Source organism: Spermophilus citellus (assembly GCF_964194105.1).
Source record: "Spermophilus citellus genome assembly, chromosome: 4".
Lineage (NCBI taxonomy): Eukaryota > Metazoa > Chordata > Mammalia > Rodentia > Sciuridae > Spermophilus > Spermophilus citellus.
Genome location: NC_138185.1, coordinates 191,642,405 through 191,666,169, shown reverse-complemented (window position 1 = coordinate 191,666,169; position 23,765 = coordinate 191,642,405). Strand labels below are relative to the sequence as shown.

General features: G+C 51.1%; 3 protein-coding genes across 13 annotated transcripts; 2 read left to right on the top strand and 1 right to left on the bottom strand.

The window, feature by feature from the left end:
• The first annotated feature begins 473 nt into the window (after positions 1–473).
• IRF9 (interferon regulatory factor 9) lies at positions 474–4,290 on the top strand. Its single transcript, XM_081289296.1, is given in 9 exon segments — positions 474–654; positions 1,004–1,187; positions 1,419–1,549; positions 1,665–1,761; positions 1,865–1,936; positions 2,534–2,875; positions 3,876–3,991; positions 4,147–4,174; positions 4,177–4,290. Coding segments are annotated over 9 exon segments (1,188 nt in total). The 5' UTR covers position 474; the 3' UTR covers positions 4,215–4,290.
• Positions 4,291–7,807: 3,517 nt separating this feature from the next.
• Positions 7,808–14,461, top strand: REC8 (REC8 meiotic recombination protein). Of its 10 annotated transcripts, none has more exons than XM_081289038.1 (20): positions 7,816–8,376; positions 8,601–8,717; positions 8,810–8,878; positions 8,957–9,099; positions 9,179–9,254; positions 9,367–9,487; positions 10,743–10,827; positions 11,330–11,409; positions 11,565–11,697; positions 11,780–11,852; positions 11,934–12,025; positions 12,191–12,240; positions 12,521–12,658; positions 12,937–13,003; positions 13,085–13,260; positions 13,431–13,479; positions 13,735–13,801; positions 13,914–14,045; positions 14,122–14,228; positions 14,316–14,461. In XM_081289038.1, the coding sequence occupies exons 2-20, from the start codon at positions 8,662–8,664 to the stop codon at positions 14,399–14,401; spliced, it is 1,800 nt and encodes a 599-aa protein (XP_081145164.1). In that variant the 5' UTR covers positions 7,816–8,376; positions 8,601–8,661; the 3' UTR covers positions 14,402–14,461. The 10 variants fall into 10 exon arrangements, with proteins under 10 accessions (XP_081145162.1, XP_081145163.1, XP_081145168.1 ...); XM_081289039.1 differs by having other exon boundaries at positions 7,824–8,376; positions 13,100–13,260; XM_081289040.1 differs by having other exon boundaries at positions 7,827–8,376; positions 12,524–12,658; positions 13,100–13,260.
• IPO4 (importin 4) lies at positions 13,354–23,688 on the bottom strand. 2 transcript variants are annotated; one of them, XM_081289032.1, is made up of 30 exons: positions 23,416–23,688; positions 23,246–23,332; positions 23,046–23,125; positions 22,909–22,950; positions 22,350–22,479; positions 22,082–22,261; positions 21,757–21,822; positions 21,543–21,644; positions 21,373–21,456; positions 20,959–21,123; positions 20,807–20,860; positions 20,538–20,647; positions 19,911–20,019; positions 19,615–19,744; positions 19,311–19,424; positions 19,095–19,208; positions 18,747–18,867; positions 18,465–18,576; positions 18,246–18,361; positions 18,054–18,131; positions 17,922–17,979; positions 17,721–17,826; positions 17,444–17,637; positions 17,254–17,301; positions 16,757–16,882; positions 16,442–16,650; positions 16,196–16,328; positions 16,004–16,108; positions 14,984–15,053; positions 13,354–13,487 (listed from the first exon to the last, which is right to left on the bottom strand). In XM_081289032.1, exons 1-30 carry the CDS (start codon positions 23,482–23,484, stop codon positions 13,465–13,467), a joined length of 3,135 nt encoding a protein of 1,044 aa, XP_081145158.1. In that variant the 5' UTR covers positions 23,485–23,688; the 3' UTR covers positions 13,354–13,464. The 2 variants fall into 2 exon arrangements, with proteins under 2 accessions (XP_081145158.1, XP_081145157.1); XM_081289031.1 differs by lacking the exon at positions 13,354–13,487 and adding an exon at positions 14,573–14,858.
• Between the last annotated feature and the right edge of the window lie 77 nt (positions 23,689–23,765).

The following is a 23,765-nucleotide window of genomic DNA, read 5'->3' as shown; positions in this document are numbered from 1 at the left end:
ACCTGTGGTTTCCTTCCAAATATCAACTCCGGACGTTAGAGGTTGGTTTGTTTTTTGTTTCTTTTTTTTTTTTTTTTTTCTTCTTCTTGGTACTGGGGAATTGAACTCAGGGGTGCTTAGCCATTGAGCACCTTTTTCACTTTTTTTCCACTTTGAGGCAGTATCTAGCTAAGTTGTTTAAGGACTCCCTAAGTTACAGTGGCTGGTCTTGAATTTGTGATCCTCCTGCCTCAGCTCACAAGTTGCTGAGATTACATGTGCCACCATGTCCAGTGAATTTTTTAAAAATAATAATTGTTAGTGATAGCAGAAACAAAATAATTTTGCCTCAGAGAATATAGAGGTATGTCTAGAGCCTAAAGAAGATGCATGGGTCTGAGCTATTGTTAGAAACTGACCTCAGTGGTCAGAATCTTAACAGATGTTCTCTCACAGTGTTAGTTCTGATGCTTCTTGCTCCTCTTATCTCTCAGGATGGCAACAGGCAGGGCACGTTCTACGCGAAAGCTCCGGAATTGGGTGGTAGAACAAGTGGAGAGTGGGAATTTCCCAGGAGTGTGCTGGGATGACACAAATAAGACCATGTTCCGGATTCCCTGGAAGCACGCAGGCAAGCAGGACTTTCGGGAGGACCAGGATGCTGCCTTCTTCAAGGTGAAGGGCCTGGAAGCCACCATCCCCCCCAAGCAAGAAATGGAGTATACCATGGCATACTTCCCCTTGAGCACCTTTATCTACCTGGATTTCAGACAAAGAGCATATTGGAGAGTAGAACCAGCTGTGTCATTTGCAGAGCCCAGTACAAAAGGAAAATGCAGAGCCCACATTAAACATTTATTAAGCATTGCAAGATGGCAACATCAGAACACAAACCCATTCCAAGCCCATCTGAGTTAAGGGCCTATGCAAGTGCTCAGGCTGCACACCTGTAAAGCCAATAGTGTTGGAGGGACAGCTGATATATGTGACATGTTGTCTCTTCTTTGCTTCCTCTCTTTACTAGGCCTGGGCTATATTTAAGGGAAAGTCCAAGGAGGGCGACATAGGAGGCCCTGCTGTCTGGAAGACTCGCCTGCGCTGTGCCCTCAACAAGAGTCCAGAATTTGAAGAAGTTCCTGAGAGAGGCTGTATGGATGTTGCCGAACCCTACAAGGTATATCGGCTGCTGCCACCAGGCACTCTCCCTGGTAAGTGTTCCCTTGTTGAACCCTTCCTAGAATCAGCTGCCTGGAGCAGAAAGATGGAGATACGAGTCTCTTGGGAAGGTGGTGGTTCTCCCCCAGGCCTCTCAGAGTCTGCCCTGTCCCTACCTTTGGGAAACTGCTATCCAGATTCCCTTTCCAGTCCTGCCCATCCTTTCATGCTATAGACCTCTCCTCTACCTTCTTTTCCTGTCTTTCTTCTCAACAATTCCACAGCCCAGCCAGAGACCCAGAAATCACCATCAAAGAGACGCCACAGTTCCGTATCCTCTGAGAGGGAGGAGGAGGAGGATACCTCGAACAATTGCACACTCAGTCCCAACTATCTCCAGGACCCCCTCAATAATGTGAGAGCTGGGTGGTGGTAAAAGGTGGGAGAGTTAGGGGGTAATAGTAAAGGGTGGGCCTAAGAGCAGTACAGGAACTAGAGAAATGGGCTCATGATAGATGCTATATCTGCAGGAGGTAAGGACTAATGGGGAAGCAAGCCACTCAGACAGTAGAAGCAGTAGCAGTAGCAGCAGCAGCAGCAGAAGCAGCAGCCCTGAGTCACAGGAAGGTACTACCTCCCCTGCCTCTGTGTTGTCTGCCTTGCCACATCCTTTGGCCCTTGGACTCCCCAGTTCCACTCTGAATAACCAGTGTCTCTGCTGCCCTTCCAGGTGTGGATACCACTGAGGCTACTGTTCAAGAGGATCAGGTATCCATGGAGCATCTCCCACCTCTGAACTCAGGTACTTGGCATTTCTGACTCTTTCCTGCTCCCTTTCCCTCAGATCTGCTTCCTTTGACTTTGCATGCATGTCTAGTCCACCAGTTACAGCAAACTGAGCCCACCTTATTTAGACAGAGGCACTGGTTTCTAGGCAGTGAAAATTCCATGTACTTGGCCAGACCGCACCCTACATGCTCTGTTCCCTGGATATCCATGTTGAGACATTGATTTCTTTGGGTTTAGCAGAGGCCCAGTCTTCAGGGACCTTCTTGTAAAATGCAAGACCTCATCCTCAAGTTTATAAATTGCACTGATATGGGTGAACCCATATGCTAGCTGATTTTCTGAATAACAAGAAAACCCAATAGGAAGCTCCTAACTAGCCACCTCAGAAAGTGCAGTTGCTGCCCTAGCCCTAGAGCCTCCTTTGTCTTCCCCAGCCTTTGTTTGGTTTCCCTTTCTGGACCTCATTAGCAAAATGAGGATATAAGATGGCAAGAAGCTCTACTTCGTTTTCTTAAAACCCGTGTTGACCAGGTGTATCCCTGGGGGTAGAGGCTGCTATAGCCTGCATGCTCCTCCAGGACCTGGTGCAGCTCTGCTGTTCTGTCCCCAGACTACTCGCTGCTGCTCACCTTCATCTACAGTGGGCGTGTGGTAGGTAAAGCCCAGGTGCACAGCCTGGACTGCCGCCTTGTTGCTGAGTTCTCAGACTCCAGGAGCAGCATGGAACAGGTTGTATTTCCCAAGCCTGACCCATCAGAGCCCATCCAGCGCCTCCTGAGCCAGATTGAGAGAGGCATCTTGGTGGCCAGTAACTCCAGAGGTCTCTTTGTACAACGCCTTTGCCCCATCCCCATCTCCTGGAATGCACCCCAGGCCCCACCTGGGCCAGGCCCGCATTTGCTACCCAGCAATAAGTGTGTGGAGCTCTTCAGGACCACCTATTTCTGCAGAGGTAAGACTGCTCCAGCTGGGTACTTAGGCCTTGCCCCCTAGCTCTTAATATCCCCTGGGTCTGATTTGATGGGTCCTGCCACCAGCCTGTCCAGCAGATCCTCACTGTAACCTGTGCACATCCAGTGTAGTCATAAACTCATCCCTGGCAGCTCTCCTTCCCTAGCCAAGGTCATGGAAGATTAGTTTCAGGTGGAGCCTAGTATGAGAGTCACATTTTGGGGAACATCATCACTTTGAAGGATACTGTAATTATATGAAGTTGAGTGAACAAGTCAGCACAGAGATTTTGACCCTTGGGGCCATCTCCTACATACTCAGTGGCACATACAACTCTGCATGTGTGGGAGAGCCAGTATACCTTATATGCCCTGGTGCACTGCCCCTGTCTCTGCCACACTCCAGTTATCCTCTAAAGCTATCTCTCTCTCCCATCCAGTCTTGTAATTCTAGTTGCCTCCATTCAACTCTAAATCTGACCTTAGGAATGGGGTCAGGAACATAGGAGTATGGGTGTTCCCAGATCTGTGGGTACCCTAGCCAAGTGGAGAATTTTTCAAGTTGAGCTGCTACCTCTAAACACTTTTTGAGGAACGGGCCCCCTTTCCTATTTGCACATGGGCAAGTAGCAGCTTAGTTTATAGCATTCCTCCTGTCCCACAGCTCCTTCTTTGGCCTTGGTCTCCATGTGGCCTCACTCCTAACTCTTTCTCCAACATGGATTCTTTGATAGTCCTTCCTTGTCTGTGGACCCTCTCTCTCTCTCCTCTTTTTTCCCCCCCGCTTTTGGTACTGGGGATTGACCCACAGGTACTCTATCACTCAGTTACATCCCAGCCCTTTTTATTTTATTTTGAGACAGGGTCTCACTAAGTTGCCAAGGCTAGCCTTGAACTTGCAGTTTCCTGCCTCAGCATCCCAAGTCACTGGGGTTACAGGTGTGTTCATCATACTCGGTCTTCTCTCTCCGTCTTTCTAACCTTTGTCCCTTTATCTTTTAGATTTGGACAGGTACTCCCAGGGCCTGGGCCCCCTACCCAAGTTCCAGGTAGCACTGCATTTCTGGGAGAGGAGCTCTGATCCCAACAATACCTCACAGAATCTTATCACAGTGCAAGTGAGTTCAGAGCAGGGGCAGAATAACCTGTCTGCTGGGGAGAGGGGAAGAGGTATCCAAGAAGAAGGGGTCTTCTTTGTGGGAAGGGAGCTCCTGGGGGTAGTGTCTGTCCTGCTGTGTTCACTGAGCCCTGTTCCTCATCTCTTCCTGTACAGATGGAGCAGGCCTTTGCCCGACATTTACTGGAGAAGAGGAGCAGGCAGCCACTTTTATCCTGCTGTAGTCTAGGGGACCCACCTGCTGCCTCACCTCTCTATTCCTCCTTTCTCCTTTGAAATAAACTCATGCTTCACTCTGTTTTACTGCTTCCCCTTGTGATAATGGTCATGGCTGTAAATTATGTCCTTGAACTGCTTACCCACCCTGGCTCATGAGAAACTCAAGGATTATTTTTGTCCTTTTAAAAAAACATACCCTCTTTTTTCTCTAAGGAACTGGGATATTCCAAGTGGTAGAAACTCAAGGGGGCCTTTCCCTTTTCACCCAACCTCCAATTCAAAAGCCAAGCACTTTACATTTTCTTCCTACATCTCCAATAAGGATTTAAAATAAAAATTTTATTGAAAGATGAATCAGTATCTGATTTGTTGGAAGAAGAAGGTGGCACTTGGGTTCTTTTCCTCCTGACATATCTAGGCCCCTTTGCTCTACTCCACCCATACATACTAGCTGGGACACTGTCTGGGCTCTGTGGGTTCTGGACCTGGCATTCTTCAGAGGGGTACCCAATAGGTAACCAAGATAAGGGAGAGGTTGGAATCGTCCACCAAGAGGGAATGGGCCTATAGGCAAACAGCCAGACATTACAGCCACCATCTTCACATTGGAAGGTCTGGGCTCCAGTTTTTTGCTAGACACCTCTACTTCAAGCCTGGGTTGGGTTGAGGCCTAAGCAAGGAGGAGATACTTGAGGTTGACCTGAAACTATGGTCTAGAAGCCCTGGGACCTGGGGATAGAGGGACGAGAGGGAAGAGTTGCTGAACCTCTTGTGCTTGTTGCTCCTGTCTCTGTGGGGCCATATCAGACCCTGATGCCTTTTCCTCCAGCACAGAGTATACTGTCACCCAACAGGAGGTCATGGTGGTGCATGCCTATAATCACAGCAATTCAGGAGGCTGAGGAGGAGGATCAGAATGTTGAGGCCAGCCTAGGCAATTTAGTAAGACCCTGCCTCTAAAAAAAATAATGGCTAGGAATATGGCTCAGTGGTAAACTATACTTGTCTAGCATGGGTGGAGCCCTGGGTTTCATTCCCAATAACACACACACACAAACAAACAAACAAAAAAGTTCTTCCAGACTGGATTCCTTGTTCCACCTGAGACCCATAAAAGACCACCTGGCCTAGAATGTCTTGTTCCCAACTCCTTGTTTGCTGAAATCTGTGGACTCCAAATTGGCTGACACTCCTCTCCCTTACTCCATGTTCATTTTACCACCAAACTGGAAGTTCTTCCTTTACATGGCCACTGTCATTCACTTTTCTGAATATTCACTTCCACTAGACTAATTCCAGTCCAGGTCACTTGCTCACCTGACTTGTCATAGCCTCTAGCTTTCCCTTTCCTGCACATGATACCAGATTGGTTTTCCAGACTCCTTCCTGCTCTATCACTCTTATAAACCCTCAGTGGCTCACCTTCATGATCAAATCTAGATACCTAAACGCTCTTAGGATCTTACTATCCCAATCGATCAGCCTCAGTGCTGCCTTGGAGCCTTTCTGCCTCCTACACTTCCCTCTTTCCTTTGGTCTATCCATTCTCCTCCTGGGAAGTCAAGAGCCTAAACAGACATCTGCACTAGCAGCAGAGAAAGATACTGAGTACCCAGGTGCCCTCAATTTGCTGAAATTATTTCCTTTACTTCCGTCTTCTCTCATCCCACATCCAGTCCATCAGTAAATCTTGTTATTTAAAAATATATCCAGAATCTGACTTCTCTCTGCTTCCACCACTACCACTTTGAAACAAAACAAATCACCATGATCTCTAATTTTCTTCTTTGCTTCCTTCCATATCTCTTTTTCCACTCTTGTCTGTCTTCAGCCTATTCTCAAGGCAGCAGAGATCTTCATTGGCATATAAATCTGCTCATAACTTTCCATTGACTCCCAACCCCCTCAAGGTAAAAGACCTTTACAACATCCTGTTTTGTGGCCCTCTGCCTCTCTCTCTATCCCCCGCACCCCCACATACTTGGGACATGCTACATACTTGCCTTGCACATGCTACATGCTAGGCAAGTGCTCCATTACTGAACTACTTTCTCAGTGCCTGGCTAAGTTGCTGAGGCTGGCTGGAACTTGTGATCCTCCTGCCCAGCCAAGTTAGCTGGGATTACAGATGTGCATCATCACACCTAGTTCCAATTCTCTCCAACCTCACCCTTTGTCATTCTTTCCCTCCATTGTTTTGCTCTAGGCAGCCTCCTTGAATCCACCAAACACGTTTGTTTCTACCTTAGGATCTAGGATCTTTTTTATTTTAATTTTGGTACCAGGAATTGAACTCAGGGGCACTCAACCCCTGAGCCACATCCCCAGCCCTATTTTGTATTTTATTTAGAGTCAGGGTCTCACTGAGTTGCTTAGCACTCACTTTTGCTGAGGCTGGCTTTGAACTCACAGTCCTTCTACCTCAGCCTCCCGCACCACAGAGAGTGAGAGAGGAGAGAGAGAGAGAGAGAGAGAATTTTTAATATTTATTTTTTAGTTCTCGGCAGACACATCATCTTTGTTTGTATGTGGTGCTGAGGATCGAACCCGGGCCGCACGCATGCCAGGCGAGCGCGCTACCGCTTGAGCCACATCCCCAGCCCTCACTTATTTATTTTTATGTGGTGCTGAGGATCGAACCCAGGGTCTCGCCCATGCGGGGGGAGAGCTCTACCTCTGAGCCACCACCCCAGCCCCTGATATTATTCTTTTGTTTTGGGGGTGTGAGGATAGAACCTAGAGCCTCACACATGCTAGTAGACATGGACTAGATAGCTAAATTCCTTTCAGCATTGACATTCTGATTGTAAATATAGGGCAACTGCACAATTATGTGACAAACACTCACTGCTCTGGATGCCTGATAATCCCTACAAAAACAAGATCCCAATCTCAAGAGTTCCCCAATTGAAGGGGACTATAAAAAGGTAGGGTCAACTCAGCTGCAACAAGAACTAAAAGTCTTATACCAGAGTCTGCCAAGAATCGATTCAAGAAAGATTCAAATAAATGACTGTGCAAAGGTCATAGGCTCAGGAGCAGCAAGGGGTATTTACAACTACAACCATACTACCTAATTGTGTAGTGGGAGGTGTTTGCTGGCAATGGAACCCAGGGCCTCATGCTATGCAAGCACTCTACCCCTAAAGGACATCCCCAGGCCCTTTTATTTTTGAGACAGAATATTAAGTTGCCCAGGCTGACTTCAACCTTTCCATCCTCTGCCTCGCCTTCCTAAGTACATGCATAGGACTACAGGCATGTGCCAAAACGCCTGCCCATACCATTTCGTGTTAACAAATAATTGTTTGAGCCAAATAGCTTTTATAGACCGAAAAATATGCACTGCATTCAACAAAGCTCTGAAGCCCATTTCAGCCAAAAGAATGTTCACAACTCAAAAAGACCAAATGAGGCATGCCCCCAACCTAAGTTGTTCAACTTTAGGAAATGATCCTTGCTATTTCCTGTGAGATGGACTTATTACTCTTGGACCTCTAAGGCCACCTCACTGTACCTCCCTAGCATAGCATAGGCCCTAGTTGGACACAAAATTGGACTTGGAATTTGGAAGAAAGGGCAGGGTCTATGCACGGGTCAGGCGTCCTTAAGCCTTGGCAACCCAAGCAGGTAGGGTAGTTGCCCCCGAAGTGACCCCACCTTGCCTACCAATTGAGACACTTTGTTACCAGACCTGGCGCCAGCTAGAGGCTGGTTTGCTTCCCGCTCATTGGCCAGAGAAGCTCCTCAGAGAAGTCCTTGTTACTACAGGCGAGAATGAGAGCCCATTGGCCAGGACACTTCACAATGCCCAAACGGCCTTCAGGGTTCTTCGGATTGGTTCACTGTCTTGTCTCGATGACCCTATGGCCTGGAACCCTGGCAGGCTGCTTGGTGCCAGGAACAAGCGCTCCCCTCAGACGCCAGCTCCCCATTGGCTGTCCTGGCACCGCCCTCCCAACCAGGAGCTTGGAGCAAAGCCTCAGAGCGCGCTCCCTGCGGCCAGACCTAGTACCACGGGAGAGCGACCCAACCGAGTGTGAGACCGAGGTGAAGGCCTGCTATAGAGGACGCTGTGCTCCCTGGGGACCTGCTCTGTCTCCCAGCGCGGGGCCTTCCCCTCGGAGCTCCGCATCCCCAATCTGGAAACCAACCCCGAAGGCTTCAGTAAGTTTGACTAACCTACTTAGGTGCGAACCCACTTAGGTGCGAACCCACTTAGGTGCGGCGGAGAGAGGCGTTCCAACTCTGCGAATCTGCTGTTACCCCCTTAATTGTTCAACAAGCAGCTGTTGATCGCTTCATTAATTTAGTTTTCTGGGTCCACCCCACCGTGCCACTTGTCTAAATCCTTACTTTTCTCTGTTGTGCTGGAATCTTGTGCCCTAAAGTATCCCGATTGAGATCCTAATTGGGAAGTGGTGGAACCGAGGGTGAAACCCCAGAGGGACGATGTTCTACTATCCCAACGTGCTTCAGCGCCACACTGGCTGCTTTGCCACTATCTGGTGAGGGCCAGACTGGTGGGAATGCCGGGAGAGGTAACCGGGGATCCCAGACTAACGGCTTCCTCTCATACTCACCTTCCCACCCGCTCCAGGCTGGCAGCTACGCGCGGCAGCCGGTTGGTGAAGCGTGAGTACCTTAAGGTGAACGTAGTGAAGACCTGGTAAGGCCCAGAAAAGGCGGACAAGGCTGCGGGGCGGGTGCCGGGTGCATAGATGATTAGGGTATATTGTTCCCCCAGCGAGGAAATCCTCAATTACGTGCTGGTGCGAGTGCAACCCCCGATGCCGGGCCTGCCGCGGCCGCGTTTCTCCCTCTATCTCTCCGCGCAGCTCCAGATAGGTGTGATCCGAGTCTACTCTCAGCAATGCCAGTACCTCATTGGTAAGGCTGGGAACCCTAGAGATGCGGCAGAGCTGCCCTCTGCTAAGCTGGCTCTTTACTTTGTCCTTCCTGCCCACAGAGGATATCCAGCACATCCTGGAGCGCCTGCACCGTGCCCAACTGCAGATCCGCATTGATATGGTGGAGGCTGACCTGTGAGTGTTCCATGGGAACTGGGATCACGGCAGACTGGGTGGAGCACCTATCTTCTTCTTGGCCTCAGCCTATCTCAACATCCATCCTTGACAAGCCCACATTCTCTCCCAGACCCAGTCTGCTGCTTCCCAACCACCTGACCTTGATGGAGACCCTAGAAGATGCTCCAGACCCCTTTTTTGGGATGATGTCTGTGGATCCCAGACTTCCTAGCCCCTTCGATATCCCTCAGGTAGAGGTTATTCTAGAACACCTCAAAGTCATAAGTTTGACAGAACAGAAGGGGAGCTGTATCACTGTTGTCTAAAACTGGGGTTCAGGAAAAAGCCTGCCATAGCTCTTCCCCAGAAGAGATGGGGAGGGCGCTAACATGGTAAGTCCATATAGGCAGAGCCCCCTGTATTTGCCTCCTCAGGGCCAACCTGCTAGGATGATCTCCTTGCTGGAGATAGCTCTGTCCCCACTCATTTCCACACTGTTCCCACTGCCAAGGCTCTAATCCAGTTCCTCATCATCTGTGCACTGGTGTTCCTTACCCCAGTCCTCTTTCATCCATTCTCAACACTCCCACAGCTTAGATAATGTCACCCTGTTCCCTGGTTCCAGGCTGCAAACAGTACAAGCATTTGGAACTCTGCATACCCAGTTCTGAGATAGCGACCTTCCTACTTTTCTCTCAGCTGCCCCTGAGGTATCCTTGGCTCCCAAACATCAATTTAGTCCATGTCCCAAAGATGCAACATTCACTTCTTTGCCTATCTAAAAAAAGTGTGTCCCTAGCCTATAATGGTCACTCTTCATTCTCTACTAGTCAGTTTCTACATATACAGACCAAGCTCAAATGCTTTTTTTTAATATATATATACCAAAGATTGAACTCAGCAATGCTTAACCACTGAGCTATACCCCCAGCCTTTCTTATTTGAGACAGGGTCTTACTGAATTGCATAGGGCCTCACTAAGTTGCTGAGACTAGCTTTGAACTTGTGATCCTCCTGCCTCAGCCTTTTGAGCCATGGGATTACAGGTACATGTGCCACTGCACCTGGCTTGTTTTATCCTTTGCATCAACTCTTGTTGGGGTCATGTAGAAACATGTCTCCACACGAGACCATCTGCTCAAAATCAAGAATCTTTGCTGTTTACCTGTGTCCCCCACAACAGTTGACATAAGGATGCAGGGCTTCATGCACAAACTGACAAAGGCTTGATAATTTGGGGGTGAGGGCAGGAAGAGGAGGAAAGGAGAGCAGATGGTGAGTGTATTTATTGCAAGCTAATATCGATGCCACAAGAATTAGGGGTGTAGCTCAGTAACTGAGCATTTGCTTAGCATGGAGGAGGCTCTAGATTCCATCCCTGGGACCTGCTGCCAAATAATTAGGTATAAAGGGAGATTACCAACTGCTGACCATTGAATACTGTGAAAGTGGGAAAGCAGAGGATTGAGGCTGAACCATATCTTTTGCTCTATTTCCTCTCCAAAGATTCGACATCTTTTAGAGGCTGCAACTCCAGAGAGAGTTGGTGAGAAGACCCCTCCTGAAGTCTCTACAGAGCCCAGGAAGCCAGGTCAGCAGAGAATCTTCCTGGTGAGAGGCATAGGAAGGTCCAAGAGCTGAAGAAATAGCTATCTTTGAGCTTCTTTTAATAGACAGGCCCTCTGAGGAGCACTTTATGTGTGAAACTTATCACTGTCTCACAAGAGTCCTATGGGGCTGGGCACGCCTGTAATCCCAGCAGCTTGGAAAGCTGGGGCAGGAAGGTCGCAAGTTCAAAGCCAGCCTCAGCCAAAGCAAGGCATTAAGCAACTCAGTGAGACCCTGTCTCTAAATAAAATACAAAATAGGGCTGGGGATGTGGCTCAGGGGTCGAGTGCCCCTGAGTTCAATCCCTGGTAACAACAAAAAAGCAATGCAGACAGGGTCAGGCCAGTTGACTGGACTGGTTCTGACTAGAATCTAATTTAACTCAGCTCTGTAGTCCATGTTTTTGATCACCACTGAACCGAGAAATAGTATGGGAACTTGAAAACAGGCAGAGGGGCTGGTGTGTGACTTCCCTCCCACTCCAGACAGGATCTTGGTTACTGTGCTATCTCCTGAAGCCATCACCCTCCAGGAGGCAGAGCCCATACGTATGCTGCAGATCGAGGTGAGTAATCCCCTAGCACATGGGGCTTCAGCCCCTTGCATCTGTTTCTCTCTGCCTGGGCTTGTAGCATGCTTCTTAGATCCACTCTTCTCGATCCACTTGCCTTTTTCAGAATTGGGACTGAGTCCCTTCCTAAACTTTTCCTCTTTTGACAGGGTGAACAGGATCTCCCGGAGGTCAGCCGCCGAGACTTGGACCTGCTGATTGCAGAGGAGGATGAAGCTATCTTGTTAGATGCATCCCAGGAAGGCAGGCCTAGGAAGCGGAGGGCTAGTCTGGCTCTGGATGGTCAGAACCCTAGCACCAGCAGTCTGGGGCTTGGCAGTGCTCCCATTTCTTTCCTGCCCTCTGAGCTCTGATCTCTCTGCAGAATCCAAGGAAGAACCCCGTGCCATGGAGGGTGACACTGTAGTTTCCGTGCTTTCGCCTCCAGCTCCTGCACAGTAAGGGCAGGAATCCCTGTACCAGGTAAGGGGTCAGTGCTAAGAAGGATGTTCTAAACCCACTTGCCTATTTCCCTTAAGGGTAGAAGGGATAGGAGAGCCACTTCCAGGCCAGGTCCCAGGACCTGAGGAACTTAAGCTGACAGGCTGGGAGCCTGGGCCCCTGATCACTGGTGAGTATCCACCATGCCCCTGGGCTTTTCTGGGAAGACCTCCATAGGTTGCAAATAAAGGTCCTGTATCCCAACCCACTGGAGGGTGGGGTGGGACATAGCTTCTTGACCATAGAGAGTGAAGGGGCTTGTGGGACAGAGCCAGGATCTTGGGTATTGTTGCAGAGGTGACCCCTCCACAGGAGCTGCGCCTGCCGGCCCCACCCAGCCCAGAGGTGAGCAGTGTCCTTTATAAGCCACCTCCCTCTCTTTGTCCTGCACCATTGTTAGGTTACTTGGGACTTTTGTGATTAGTAAAAGATGACCCTTTCCATACCCCATTGTGTGGCTTTACTTCCCAAATGGGTACCCTCATGTAAGATATGTGCTGCACAAGTGTACAGAAGCCTTGCCCAAGATCCTGCCCCAGGCAGAGTATGAAGCCATTAGCAGCCCATCAAGATGACAAGAAAAGGAGTGTTGTAGTGTTGTGTACCCATCTCCCCTTCCACTCAGCAGAGGAGGCCCCCACCTCCTGGGAGCCCACCTACTCGCAGACGCCGACGCCAGTTACTGTTCTGGGACAAGGAGACACAGATCTCACGGGAGAAATTCCAGGAACAGCTGCAAACCAGGGCCCACTGCTGGGAATGTGTGAGTGCAGCCCAGGGAAAAGAGGGACACAGGTCAGGCTGGGCCTTTTAAACTCATCAGGGGGAGCTCTGGGAATCCAAAGAAAACCTACTTGGTTCCTTAGAAAGTGCATGTGGATTTGCACATGCACTCAAGTCTCCATGCACTTCTGGTTAAAAAGTCCTTTTAGAAATGAGGAAAGTAGAGGGAAGTCAAGAGGCCGAGGCACAATATGTAGCAGAGGTGAAGTGGCACTGAAGAGGCACATAAGGGGCTTCTGGTCTTCCCCCACCATACAGCCAATGGTGCAACCTCCAGAGAGGACCATCGCAAGCCCAGCAGAACTGTTCCGAACTCCAACTCTCTGTAAGAATGGCAACAGTTGGGCACTGGGATCTTTAGAAGCAATATTCCTCACTCTTAGTGTTTCTTATAACTCAAACCCAGTCCCCTTATCCTCAGCTGGCTGGCTACCCCCAGAACTACTAGCTTTCTGGACCCGCTGTGCCCAGGTACCCCCAAAAGTGCTCAGGCGAAGGCCAACCCTGGAAGCTGAAGAGGAGGCTGAAAGGGAGGCAGCAGCAGAGGAAAGAAGAAGGGTTGAAACACTGAGTGAGATCGAGGTAAGTGCACCCACACCACTTCCTTTAAAGTTCCAAAGCTCTGCTTTGCCTGAGCCCTTGCAGGCTGCCTTCTGCTGCAATTCAACAGTGCAGGTGCACTGAACCAGTGCCTTCTATCAGAAGCCTGAATCCAGATGCTTGGGTCTCAGTTCTTATTCTTCCACCTGCAGGTCCTAAGGGAGGCCCAGGAGCCCAGTGGTCCCCTCATGCTATCTTCAGGTAAGCACCTGAAGAGGAGACAGCAGAGATCTTACACTAAGCAATGTTTTAAGAGACTAGTGCCCCAATTGCTGAAGTTGTTTCCATCAGGCAGAGAGTGTTACACAAGGAAACAGATTCTCTTCAGTTCTCCTGCCTAGGTGCTTTTCACAAATCCATATGGCTCTGGTGTCTATTCATACAGGATGGACTTTTTTTTTTGGTGGTGCTGAGGCTCAAACCCAACACTCTTAGCACCTTTTCTCCCCACAATAGAACTCTCCCTAGAAGCAGCAGAAGAGGAAAAGTCCCGCATCAGCCTTGCCCTGCCAGAAGAACGGTGGTAAGCAACCAGGCTATGTGAGCCTGGGCCAGAGGGGGTCAGCTAGGATGGCTGTGCTGACACCATTGTCATGGCCACCACCTTCCCTGCTCTGACTCCCATATTCTCCTAGGGCCTGGACTGAGGCAGAGCAGCCAGAGCCCCCTGCATTGCCAGTAGTGCCCGAGCTCCCAGAGGTGCCCATGGAGATACCTTTGGAACTGCCCCCAGAGCCTGAGCTGCTCTCACTGGAGGCAGTGCACAGGTATACCAGGGATGGGGTACCTCAATGGGGATGGACATGGGCTAGGGTCTCAGCTAACAATTCTTGATTCTTACAGGGCAGTGGCATTGGAGCTACAGGCCAACAGGGAGCCAGACTTCAATAGCCTGGTGTCACCTCTCAGCCCCCGCCGGATAGCCTCCCGGGTCTTCTACCTACTCCTGGGTTAGTGCAAGTATATCAGACACACAGGCCAGCGGCCACTACAGATACTCTTTGTGACCTGCCATCATCTTCTCTTCTCTTGACCAGTGCTCTCAGCACAGCAGATCCTTCTTGTGGAACAAGAGAAGCCATACGGGCGCCTTCTGATTCATGCAGGACCCAGATTTCACTAAGGGTAGAACCCATTTATAAGCCTTCAATAAACAATGCCCTGCCTCACTGGGCCTTGCCTGCCTCGTTTCTGTATAAGTATCTCAAGCCTTCCAGCTCTCAGAGCTATTATCCAAGCAGAAAACAAACTGCCTTTTTTATTGTATGATGTTATGACTCAACCTGTAACAGATGCAGTCCCAGGAACACCCCTGTAAGGCAGCAAGCAGGGTTGACTCCAGTGGATGAGGCCCAAAAATCTTTGGTAAGGCATGAGCAGGAACTGGGGTCAGAGGTGGTCTTAGGGCCTGGGCAGACTCTGCTCTCTGGCCCAGCTGTGGTTTGCATTCTAGGTGAGGCCCAGCACGGCTTGGAGCTCCTGAGCCTTGTCAGCAGGCAGTGAGCCCAGTGCCGTGTGGAAACTGTCCGTATGTTGTTTGGCCAGGAATGTCAGGAGCAGCAGCAGTGCAGCCTTGGTGTCTGGGTGGAGTGCAGAGGGAGAGGTCCTGATGGGGGACTGCACTCCTAAATATTTACTGCCCCACACCGGTTGAACCCTGCTACTCTGGTCTTCTCCATTCCCCATCCAAGACTGCCACCCTTACCTGGTGGTATCTTGTTGTCAGCCAGAATGAGGCTGCAGATGCGCAAGAGTTCAGGAGCCACATCTACAACCTGTGGAAAAAGAGTGGTTGACTCAGGGACAGTAGCTCCTATGGGCCCTCAGGACTTAAGGAGGTAGGTGGTTGGGAAAGAGGCAGTCTCCTGTCATGGCTATTTGATTCACAGGCATCCAAAACAACTGTGAACAGAGTAAGAAAATGTGGTAATAACTTTTTTTTTGGAAGGGATGGAGATGTATGACCAAGAATGACTAAAGTCATAGCCTCAAGTATAAAAGACTTTTAGACAAAGGTAACACAAGAACACTGGAACAGCTGGGCACAGGGGGTACATGCCTGTAATCCTAGCAGCTCAGAGGCTGAGGCAGGAGGATTGTTCAAAGCCAGCCTCAGAAATTAGCAAGGCCCTGTCTCTAAAAAAAAAAAAAAAAAAAAAAAAAGGCTGGGGATATGGCTCAGTGGTCAAGTACCTCTGGATTCAATTCTTAGTATCAAAAAAAAGGTGTGGGAGGGTGCTGAGGTTGTGGCTCAGTGGTAGAGCACTCACCTAGCACATGTGAGGACCTGAGTTTGATCCTCAATACCACCTAAAAATAAAGATATTGAGTCCAACTATAACTTAAAAAAAAAAAAAAAAAAAAAGAACATTGGAACACAAATCCACATAGCTTCTTGGTACAGACAAAATCTCTTTCAGAAAGCAGAGCTATTCTGATTGAAATGACAGTGAGGTGGCTCAGAGGTACCCATGGTTCCAAGTCCAGGAAAATTTTAAACTACTAGCTCAGCCCAGAGGGTAGAAATGGAGCTAAGGGAAATAGAGGAAGCTTCTTTTCTCCTACTACAAGATGGCTTGTCAATCCTTATGGACAATTAAGAAAATGTGAAAGTAGAGCATAAGAACAGCTGGAACTCGCCTCCCACTCGCTGCACTTATCACCGGTCTATCACTGAGACTGGAGCATTATGCTCCCTCATGGGTGCTGCCAGCATTGAGGTTACCTGGTCAGGACTGTTCTGGTACAGGAAGCTGAAGAGGTGCCCCATGGTGACCCACTCCTCCAAGTCTTCCCTCAGTGGCAGGGCGTGCAACAGGGCAGCCAACACCTGGACACAAAGATGCCTTAGGCCTATTTGTCCTGCCCCTCTGCCACCCTTGGCTTCCAGACCCTGTTTGATGTCCCCCTCCCTCACCTGTGGCTCTGGTTTCTTTGTCGGACTGGCCATTAGCAGACGGGCAAGGGCCCCACAGATGTTGTCACGGACACGATCATGTCGCTCCCGTGCCAGAAGAGGCAAAAGGAGGCCCAGCAGCTTGGGGAAGTGGCTGGTCCACAGTCAAGGAATAGGTGCACGCACACAGGTAGGCCTTGTTGTTCCCTGATCCCTCGGGACACTCTCCCAACCCCACCCTTCTAATCACCTACAAGCTAAGGATACTCCTGAGCAGGGCGGCCCCCATGCTCTGCCAGTACTCCCAGTCCAAAAATGGAATTGCTCCGCACCTCAGGGTCTGCTTCCCGGGCAGTGCTCAATAGCACAGGAAGCAGCCGAGACACAAACTGAGCTGAGGCAGCACCCAGACCCTGAATGGATTCTGCCAGTGTCCCCACTGCAAAGGACTTTTCTGCCACTGTACAGCCCTGCTTCTGTTGGGGAGGAGGACAGAGGAGTATAAATCAGCCTGGGACTAGGGACACAGTTGGGGAGCACATGGGTGGACCAGGGTTTGAAGCCCGAGGATGGAGCACTCACCGTCTTACACAGCAATAATGGCAAGAAGCCAGCAAAGAAAGGAGCAAAGTTGTCTCCCCCAGCTGCGGCGGCCAGGGCAGGGATGGCCTCTCCAGCATGCTCTAGCAACATGGCGTCGTATTCAGCCTATGGAGCCAGGTTACGGGCTGGAGCACCAGGGCCAGCTCTGGGCCTGTTCACACTTTTCCACTCAGTTCTGCCACTGGCAGCAGGTGGCTCCAGGCTTGGCCTTGGTTGATGGGACTTCCCAAATTTCCAGGCTAGCTTTTGTGCAACTCTGGCCCTCTTGCCCCGCATCTATTGCTCCAAGCCTGCCGCAGTCACACTGCTCTCCCCTGAACTTGACTACCTTAGTGAAATCACGGTTACATCATTCTTGCCACTACTAATCTTTTATTGGCCCTGGCTCCCCCAGGTCAAAATGAATACACTGTCTATTCCTGACCCTGTGGAGACTACCTGGACTGCCTTAACCTGTTTTCATTTGTAGCTCTCACCTGATCATCCTCCTCTTCCTCTTCCTCATCAGTGTCCTGACAGGCTGTCTGTGGGGAGAAATAGCTCAGCTGAGTCTGGGTTCTCCTGTACCTTTTCACATGGGCACAAAGAACTGAACTTATAATCTCTCATTATCCACTCCTCTGGGGCCTGGCACCTCCTCTTCCCACAGCCCCCTGCCCTACTCACCTTCCTCTGCAACACAGCCTTGAGCATGCTACAGAGCTCAGCAAGGCGCCCAGGGTGTTGCAGTGTGAGGGTTCCACAACTGCGCAGCACCCCTGTCAGGGCCTCCAGCACAGCCATTACCACCTGACGTTCTCTTTCCCCATTCACTGTCTGAATGTAGGATGGCACCACCCGGGCCAGAGCAGCCTGCAGAGCTGAGAACATTATTGGCTGAAACCTCAATCAGGCCCTGCTCCTTACCCAGAGCACCCAGTCTGGCTTGGTCTCCCCTTCTCACCAGCATTGTTGGGTTCTGAGGGACAGCTTTGACAGGCCTTGTGCAGTGCACAGCAGAATTGACCCAGAGCCTCATAGGCTGCCTTCCGCACATTCAGATGAGGACACTGGAATGAAGAGGAGAGGTTCATGCATACGCTATGTGGGGAGAGCACAGCCTCAGCCTAAGCACCTCACCCATTCCATTCAATAGGCAACTCACCTCCCGCAGTTTGAATACTTCTTCAAAGGCACTCTCCATATATGGAAGGAAAGCCACACTGTAGAGACACATGACTGTGGGGAAAGGGCTCCCAGAAGGTGTTCCCAGTGCCAGGGAAGGACTGATGCTTACCTGGTGTTCACAGAAATCTCCCCCAGGGCAGCACAGGTATCCTCCTTCTCATCAAAGAAGGCATTCTCCACACTATACCTAGATGAAGGTGGGAAGGCAGGGGTGATAAGATACCAGAAGGAGCACGTCTGGCACTAGCCTTTGTTCAAAATCAAAATCTGGATTCCTCTGAGCAGAAACACCTCTCTGTACCCTGAGATCTCCGAGTCATCCTCTTCCTCCACGTCCTCATCCATGAGCTCTTCCTCTTCCTCCCCATCACTCTCATCATCAAACAGAAGGAAAGGGCTGCTTCCTTCACACTGAGGCTGGATAGAGGATGCATAGCAAGAACTTTGGCTCACTTGGGCCTAAATCACATCATAGGGCTAGCCTTACCTAACTGGCCCAGCCCACCCACCCTTCGCTTACCACAATGCCCTCAGTGGAACGCAGTGACAACAGCATGAGTGTGGTGATTTTCGACAGATGGGGTGCCAGGCCCTCACCCATTAGACCTGATAAGGCTGCAAATAGGCTGTAACTGGTAGAGAGAGACAGAAGCTGTATGGTGCTGCCACTGTAGCCAGGCAGGATGGGAGAGCCTAGGGAAACCTGCCTGTGGTCCAAAACCAGAGGACTGGAGTCTGGGGTGGGCTCTGTGGATCCAGTGGGTGGGCAAGAGGGAAAGGGGCAGGATGAGGGGTCACTCACGTGCAGCGGCGCAAGTCAGGGTCGTCTACCTGGTCGCATAGGCCCAGCCCCAGCTGACAGCATTCCTCAGCCAGGGGCCTCATGGGCTCCCCCACTGCTCGTGCCAGTACCGCAAGTGTCTCTATGGGGATAAGGGCTTGTTGGCACTAGGATGTGCAAGTGGGCTGGGAGACCAAGGTGTAGCTGGGAGGAATTCAGAAATTCCACCCTACTCCTAGGTACAGAGTGGAGAGAACACCTTTGAGAAGGAAGATGCCTGCACTACCCTGAGGGCAATGTCCGTGAACATCAGGTGAGCACTGGCCTTTCCCTGGCACTGGAAACCCTGCCTAGGGGGCCCTTACTCACCCAGGCTCTGGATCTGCACAGGCTGAAGGTCTTCATGGCCCATCAACAGAAATTCCCGAAGATGTTCCATGATGGTGGGGAAGTAGGGCAGCAGGGAGGCCTGAGCAGCTGTGGCTGTAGAATGGAGGCCAGAATCAAAGGTGGAACAAGGGTGGGGACCTTCTGCTACAAGGTCTTTGGGTGAACCCTGTGCCTTCCTCCTGCCTTCCTCCTCACCAATGGCTCCCATGGCGCTCACAGCCAGCTCCTTGGCCCGGGGGCTGCTGGGATTACTCAGAGGCTGCAGCATACACTCCATAAGTTCCGGAAGATAAGGCTGAACTTTGGGTCCTATAAGAAAGGGCACAGTGCCTTTCTCCAAACTTCTGCAAATCTACCTCCCTCTGGGCTGACCCTTGTGGCCATTCCATGCCCTGCCCTTTCCCCACTACAGCGGCGATCAGAAAAATGCACACCCTGCCCCTCTAGCCAAAGCTGCAGCTTCATCTCCCTCTCCTGCACACCCCATTGCCATCACTACCTAGGTTCTCCACGAAGTTCTCTAAGGCGTAGCAGGCCTTGGCTAGGTGGTGCGTGTGCCCTGGAGGCACAGACTTCAGGTAAGCGAGGAGCAGTGGCATCACCTCCCCTGAATAGCTGCTGATATGGGGCTGGGGGAAGGAGCAAGCAGGTCCAAGTCAGGTTCACCTGTAGAGCACACCCTTCAGGGCCAAGGGCAGCAAGGAGGCTTGAAGAGACAAAAGCTGAGGGGAAAGTGGTCTCTGGCCTGTGTGGGGGACTCCCAAGTGGCAGCTGTCCACATTTAACCTTGCTGACCTGTAGGTTCTCTGAGAACTGGCCCAGGGCAAACAGTGCAGCATTACGCACAACCTGAGAAGGGTCCTCCAGGCCCTTACACACAATCTGCAGCAGTGGGGATAGCAGTCTGGATGGGGCAAGAAAAGACACAGACACAGTCTGAGGGGTGGAAAACCTAAGCTGGCCTGTTATCTTTATTTATCCTACAAAAACTAAAGCTTTCTCTGTCATTTGATTTTGGGTACCATCCACTGGTCACTAGAGCTGGGATACCATTTCATTAATCTTCTAATCCAGGATATCTTTGAGAGTGGGGGGAAATGCTATAGCAAATTAATGCTTTCAATAATTAAACCCAAGCCAAGTATAGGGCACATGCCTGTAACCTTAGCTATTTGGGAGGCTGAGGCAGGAGTTCAAGGCCAGTCTCAGCAACTTAGAACTTGTCTCAAAAAAAAGGGGGGGGGGAAGAGATAGGGACATAGCTCAGTTGCAAAGCACCCCTGGATGAAATCCCTAGCACTAAAGTTTTTTTTTTTTTTCCCTAAAAAATATGCTGAAACATATAATCTAGAACTACCATGGGATGTGTAGCATTCCTCCCCATGGCCCACCCTCAAACTAGGACAGGAATTTAATGGATACCTCTGCCTGATGTAGTCACCAGCTCCGTCAGACAGCACAGCCAACACCAGGAGACCAGCCTTACGCTGGTAAGGACTCTCACTTCGCAATGCCTCTTCCAGCATGGGCATCTAAGGGAACATATGGCACTCTACTGAAACCCTTGCAAGAGCCTGCCTACTCCTGTTGCAACAGGCCCATGACACCTACCAGGGCCCAAATATCCTTGACCTCAGGAGATGAGGGATGTCTGGGGACAGGGACATTAGAAAGTTAAGAGTTACACTAACCAATTGGGGACAGAGCTTCTCAGGTGGAAGGTGTAGGGCCAGCATGTCCACAACCTGCAAAAGGTCAAGGAGGCTTTGTTGACTCCACCTCTGCCTGTTCAACCTCCCATAGCCAGTTAACACCTTGTCCATGCCCTGTTCCCACATCCTACCTGTACGGCAAAATGCTTGGGAGTCTCCCCCACTAGCCCAGTCTCCAACTCTTCCTCTTCAGAATCTTGGTCCTCAGGATCCAACTGGCCCAGAGGGGGCTCAGCAGCCATAATGGGGAAAAGGGTGTGCAGTAAGGGAGGCAGGAGACGATTCTTCAGTAAGGCCTTGAGAGGAAGAAGGGAGTACTATCCCTGAGAATCAGCTCCCAGGATGGACTCACATTAAAAATTCCAGTCTTCCAGGTCACAAGGGACCCAACAGGAGATTCCTAATCTCTTAGGCAGGAGCTGGGGTAAGTCTGGGTCAGGGCTTGAACCAGGGTACTTTAGATGCCCTGAGATGAACACAAAGCCCCAACAATGAGAATAAAGGTATAAGTGGAGGTGGGGTGATAGATATCAGAGGGCACTTACCTTGCTCTTAACTTTGACCAAGAAAGTGAGGCAGCAGAGAATACGTACACGTATCGCATCACCCAGGGCCATATTTCCTGCCACCTGCCCAGAGACTAACAAAAATCAGAGACAAGCAATGATACTCCTAGAAAATCAAGCAGCAAGGGTCATGCCCACCTCAGGCTCACCTCCAAGCAGAATGTGAGGACCTCAGAGAGGTGGGGAGTGATGATGGGCACCTCTGATTCCAGCAGTTCATCTAGAGCTTCCAGGGCCTCACAGGCCTTAACCTGTCAGACAGACCAGTCATTGGGTTACCATGTTCCTCCTCTTCAGGGGAATAGGCTGGATATTCTTGTACTTTCTTCCAAAAGAAGGAGCTCCCCTCCCACCTACCCTTACCTCATCTATAGGAATCAGAGTCTTCACGGCCATGATGAGCTTGGGCACCAATGATCTTGCAAGAGGCTGGGGGACACAGGATGAGCTAAATCACAGAGAGCATGATGCAGCATAATCTCAGGCCCCAGAGGCTGGTAGCTTCCTCATATCCTGTACTCTGAGAAGGGGCCCAGGCATACCAGCCAGGCCCAGCCACCCCCACAACCCCCACAGCTGTTAGGAAGAACAAAGAGGATAAGAAGCCGAAACACGTCTGAGACCCACAGGGTAAGGAGCTGAAGGCCCCAGGATATAGAGCTGGGGGAAATGAGGGCCCACATCTCACCACATCATCAGTGCGGAGGTAGGGGGCCATGGTGGTCAGAGTGCGCAGGGAGTAGAAGAGTAGCCCCGGAGAGCCCACCTCACCAAGAGTCTCATTCAGAAGTCCAAGAAGCTCCTGGTGGTGGGGCTGGAAAGCTTCTGGCTGAGAAGTCACTACCACACTCAACAGCAAAAGCCCCATCTGTCCAGGAGAAGGGAATGGAAGGGAAAAGCTTACATGGTTTATCCAGTTTCTTGGTTCCTCCCTCCTGCCAAAAGTTTGATGGTACCTCTCTCTCAGGGCTGTGGGGGCTGTGAGTACTGTGATGAAGAAGCTGCATGAGCTGAGGCCAGGCCTCCAGGCCTTCCTTTCGAAAAATGGTGGCTGAGAGCTGGGCCAGGCTGAGGCTCACACAGTGTCTGCAAAAGGAGATTCCCCCCAGCAATTATCCTTCAATACCATCCCCTGTGCACAGTGGACCAGCCTCAATGGGGTGGCCAAGAAACTTTCAGGTGTGGGCATAGGTCACTGCCAAGTTGGGATGCATGAGAGATCAGCTCAGAAGTAGCTCAGCAGCACTAGGGGAAAGGAGTGATCTGGAGAATTCAGCCTCAACCAGCCTGAATATCAGTCTCATTCTTCTGACTCTAGTTTGACAGATCATCATCACCCATTCTCAAGAACTTTAGTCTTTAACACAACTTTGGAATCCCTACTCTGTCCGCGATGTAGATTGAAGGCTCTGCCCCCCCAAGTCCCATCCTGGAGCTGAAAGAGAAGGCAGAAAGCTAGAGAGGGTCTCAGCCTGGAGTCAACTGGGATCCAAAGAGAAGGCAGTAGGCACTTACTCTGTCTCTCTCTGCAGGACCGTCAGGATCTGGGACTTGAAGCTGGAACACAAGTGGTAGGTGTTTGTACTCATTCTGCCCAAGAACTGCCTCAGCCTAGCCTGGCCCCGCCCTACCCCGCCCCAGGCCCAGCCCACCTCTCGCGTTGCTCGGTCGCCAGGCGTCGCCAGCGGGTGCTTAGTCGTCTGCGGATCAGCACAGCCGCGAACTGGCGGATCTAGGACCAGGAGGCAGGCATGTGAGGGTAGGGACAGGAAGATGTTGAGCGGACCGCAGGGGGTGGGAGGTGGGGCTTGACGGGGAAAGCTCGGCGGATAGGGGCAAGGGCCTTCCTTACCTGGGGGTCGGCCGCGGAGGCCAGCAGGTCGCAGAGTGCGGGCAAGGTGGCGGGGTCCCGAAGAGCGATCTGGAGCTGCTCGGTGGCCTACAGGGAGACTGGGGGGGGTCACAGTCGGGCCTTTCCCACAGCCTCCCCCTGGCCCTGGCCCTGCCCCGCCTGTCCTGTACCCGGCGGATGCGTTCGGTGTCGGGCAGCAGCAGCTCTCTCAATATCTGCTCCAGGCCGACGGGCTCCATGGCAGCAGCGGAGCCGCCGCTACGCGGCCGGGATGGGGGAGGGACTGCACGTGGAGGCTCTGACACACACTTCCGGCGGAAAGGGCGTTGTTCCGCGCCCCTTCGGTCGCCAGGGTGATTAAACTCTTTCCCACTAAGAGCTCCCGCTCCGTGGCTTCCGTTAGACGGAGTGCGGGCTGGGTCGCGGAAACAGGGCCCTGGCTACATAGGTTCCCCCAGCCGAGAGTTCCCACACTCGGTTGAAGAGTTTCGTGCCTGAGAGGCGGACTCGGCTTTCCCAG